Raw genomic sequence first — 3,428 nt, forward strand, 5'->3', positions numbered from 1 at the left:
CTCCAAAGAGAAAGGAACAATTGAAATCGCATCATATGACCCCTTTAAGATTCACCATAACGAATGTGAACAAAGATGAAACTGCTTTGGCACAAATGTGACCCTGCAGCACAAAAGCAGTGTTAAGTCGCTGGGGTATATTTGTAGCAAATATTGTCCTATCCTAACAAACCATACATCAATGGAAAGCTATTTATTCAGATGATGTATACATCTCAATTTTGAAAAATTGACACTTGTGACTGGTTTTTGGTCCAGGGTCACATATGGTTATGAGTACCTGTACACCTTCTCACCTGGTTCTTGTTCTCTCTCTCTCTTTCTGACAACTCCATTCAGCTCTCTGTCCTTCTCTACCTCTTTATCCTCCTCTCTCTCTCTTTGTGCTGTCAATCATAACAACCAAACAGAGAATTTATTATCTAATAAGAAATAAAGATTTTTCAGTGAGGTGATGACTTCGATCAAGCAGCATTAAGTAACATCATTTAAGTCCCTCGCCTGAAGCTGGCTGTCTTGATTTAAAGAAATATCTTATATCCATCTATGGAAAAACTGACATTTTCAATTAGTAAGAGTTTGTTCCAATTTTTACATTTATTGTCCATAAATGTCAAAAAGAGCTAACATCAGATAATGTTGCATGCAATGTATGTAAAAAAAAAAAAAAACGTATTTTTCTTTATTTATTTCTTCCTTTTCTAGCTTGTACTTATTTGAACAATTACTGAAACTTGGTATTACAAGCACTTCCTGTGTCTGTTTGCAAAATGACTAAATGTCAGCTAATGTTCTTTGACAGTGTTCACACACCATAGCAGGACTCTACATTCAGTTTTACTCGCAGTCAATTGTGCAACATTTTCACTGGCCCAGCCAAAAAACCCGCTAGATGATAGTCGATGTCAGTCGCTAGATGTCTAGATGTCATAGACGCTATATTTCAGTCAGCAGCCGAGGGTGTTTAATGCTATCCCCTGGCCATCAGCCAGCCCTGAGAGAACTAGGTACGGTACACTTGACAATACACGATGCACCGAGCAATCTGTCTGTCTAACACCGGATGTGACAGAGTTACAAGACGTCACAAAATCAATCAAAAATCACAGCCAATCAGAACAGCGTGTGGGCGGAGTATCTCAAGCGCACTGAACTTGCAACGAAAGAACATAATCTAATTAATGTATATTAAACAATTTAAGCATTGTTAAAATCAATCTTTGTCATGGAATACACTTATTTGTTGACACTGAGTTCACAGTTTTACCATCCATCTTTTCTTTAACCATTTTTCAATATTTGAGGTAAATCCTAAATGAACCAAACCATTTAAAGGGGTCATATGATGCTGCTAAAAAGAACATTATTCTTTAAGATAAGTTACCTTTTGTTGCGTGTGTAGTTAATCACAGTAATAGCGACCCAACGTTCTCCTCAGAATATTCAGCAAACTTACTTAAATCAGAATTTAGTGCTGATAACAATAACAATGTAAACATGCTCGAGGTGAATGAGAAGAGACGAGTGACGTGCTGTGATTGACAGGAGGCGTGGCTGAGTGATTGACAGGAGGCGTGGCTGAGTGATTGACAGGAGGCGTGGCTATGCAGGACTGCGGTGTGTGACGTGAGCTCGCTGTCGGAGAGGAGAGAGAGAGAAAGCGCAGCTGATAGTTTTATCTAAACCTGCGGGAAAGCGGTATTGAACCGTTTTAAATATTTCTGTATAACATGTGTTGAAAAACGATATTTTTGACGAAACTATTAACAAACCCAAAAGATTCGGGGCTTTTGAAAAACCATACTGGAGCCCCAGAAGCCCCGCCCCCACTCCGCCCCTGTTTTCTTGTGTTCTTACAGCCGGCGACTAGTGACTGTCTCTGTGTGAATGTCCACAAAACTGCCAGACTTTCTGAATGTATATACACGGAAAGTTATTTTAGAAAGGAAAAAAAGTTTAAAAAGAGGAATTGAGAATCAATGAATTATGAATAATATTTTGCTATTGTGTGAATTATGTGTAATCATGTGATCAATAAAAAAGTAACTGTAGTCTGATTATGAGTATTTTAAAATGTTATATAATCTAATTACAAGTATTTTTTTTTTGGAATCTGAATATCCAGATGACATGTAATCAGTTACTAACCAGCACTAGTCAAAACTAACATTTTACAAAGATTACTGGCGATTTAAAGCATGTTATCATTTAACATCACTACAAATAGGCTTTCCATCTAACAAAATTAACTAGTCTAATAATAATAATAATATGTTATTGTTCTCCCACGTGTCTCATATTGTTTTTTTATTTAACAAAAATATCACACCAGTAGCTGTTCTCTGCATATTTTGTTTTAAATAGCTTACATATTTTGAAATTTTGACTCAGAAATAAAAACAAAAAAATTAGATTACATACTAATTTGCTGTGGTGTCCCATATAGTCTCATACTTGTACAGAAGCTAGTAGTATCTCTGGAGGTTTAAATGACCAGTGTTAAAACAAAGAATGCTATTGGTTGAGGAGAAAGCGACTCGTGTTTTGATTGGCCCATCGCCCCGCCGCTTTGACTCCTTCCTTTCTGTTCATCAAGTTCGGTTGAGTTGTTTGAGAGTTCATGTCAGATTTAAAGAAGCGTGAAAAACACGCGCCTAACTTACACACATTATGAGCGGTGAGTCCATATTATACTGTCTTAGCTTCAATCATCATGAAGGACGACTGTACCGCGATTTTTATATAGTCAAACACCGACATCGATTCACCCCAAACGCCAAGTTATGTTGTTCGTACAGTGATCGCAAACAGTAATGGTCGTCTCATAGTCGCTAACAGCAGCCGTCAGTCTGGCGTGAATTCGGTTGTTTTGCTTTCTGGAGTCAGTGACCGCGATCTGCAGCTTGTTTGCTAACTTGTGGAAGTTGAGTCGATCTTTACAGCGACCTACATTGAGTTACTGTTATATACTTATATACTGACTGAGTTTGTTGACTAGCTAGTTCCCATGCTGTACTCGCTGACTGAGTTTGTTGACTAACTAGTTCCCACGCTGTACTCGCTGACTGAGTTTGTTGACTAACTAGTTCCCATGCTGTACTTACTCACTGACTGAGTTTGTTGACTAACTAGTTCTCACGCTGTACTCACTGACTGAGTTTGTTGACTAACTAGTTCCCATGCTGTATCGCTGACTGAGTTTGTTGACTAACTAGTTCCCATGCTGTACCGCTGACTGAGTTTGTTGACTAACTAGTTCCCATGCTGTACTCACTGACTGAGTTTGTTGACTAACTAGTTCTCATGCTGTATCGCTGACTGAGTTTGTTGACTAGCTAGTTCCCATGCTGTACTCACTGACTGAGTTTGTTGACTAACTAGTTCTCATGCTGTATCGCTGACTGAGTTTGTTGACTAACTAGTTCTCA

General features: G+C 38.3%; 1 protein-coding gene across 1 annotated transcript in view; it reads left to right on the forward strand.

Annotated features, from left to right (window-relative positions):
• Positions 1-2,603: 2,603 nt before the first annotated feature.
• Positions 2,604-3,428, forward strand: part of LOC107748519 (transcription factor Sp1-like) — a 33,145-nt gene continuing 32,320 nt past the window's right edge. The window contains exon 1 of the mRNA XM_016563329.1: positions 2,604-2,677. Within this exon, the coding sequence (XP_016418815.1) occupies positions 2,671-2,677 (7 nt within the window). The 5' untranslated portion in view covers positions 2,604-2,670. The remainder of the gene's footprint in view (positions 2,678-3,428) is intronic.

Source organism: Sinocyclocheilus rhinocerous, unplaced genomic scaffold (assembly GCF_001515625.1).
Source record: "Sinocyclocheilus rhinocerous isolate Xijiao unplaced genomic scaffold, SAMN03320098_v1.1 scaffold1974, whole genome shotgun sequence".
NCBI classification, from domain to species: domain Eukaryota; kingdom Metazoa; phylum Chordata; class Actinopteri; order Cypriniformes; family Cyprinidae; genus Sinocyclocheilus; species Sinocyclocheilus rhinocerous.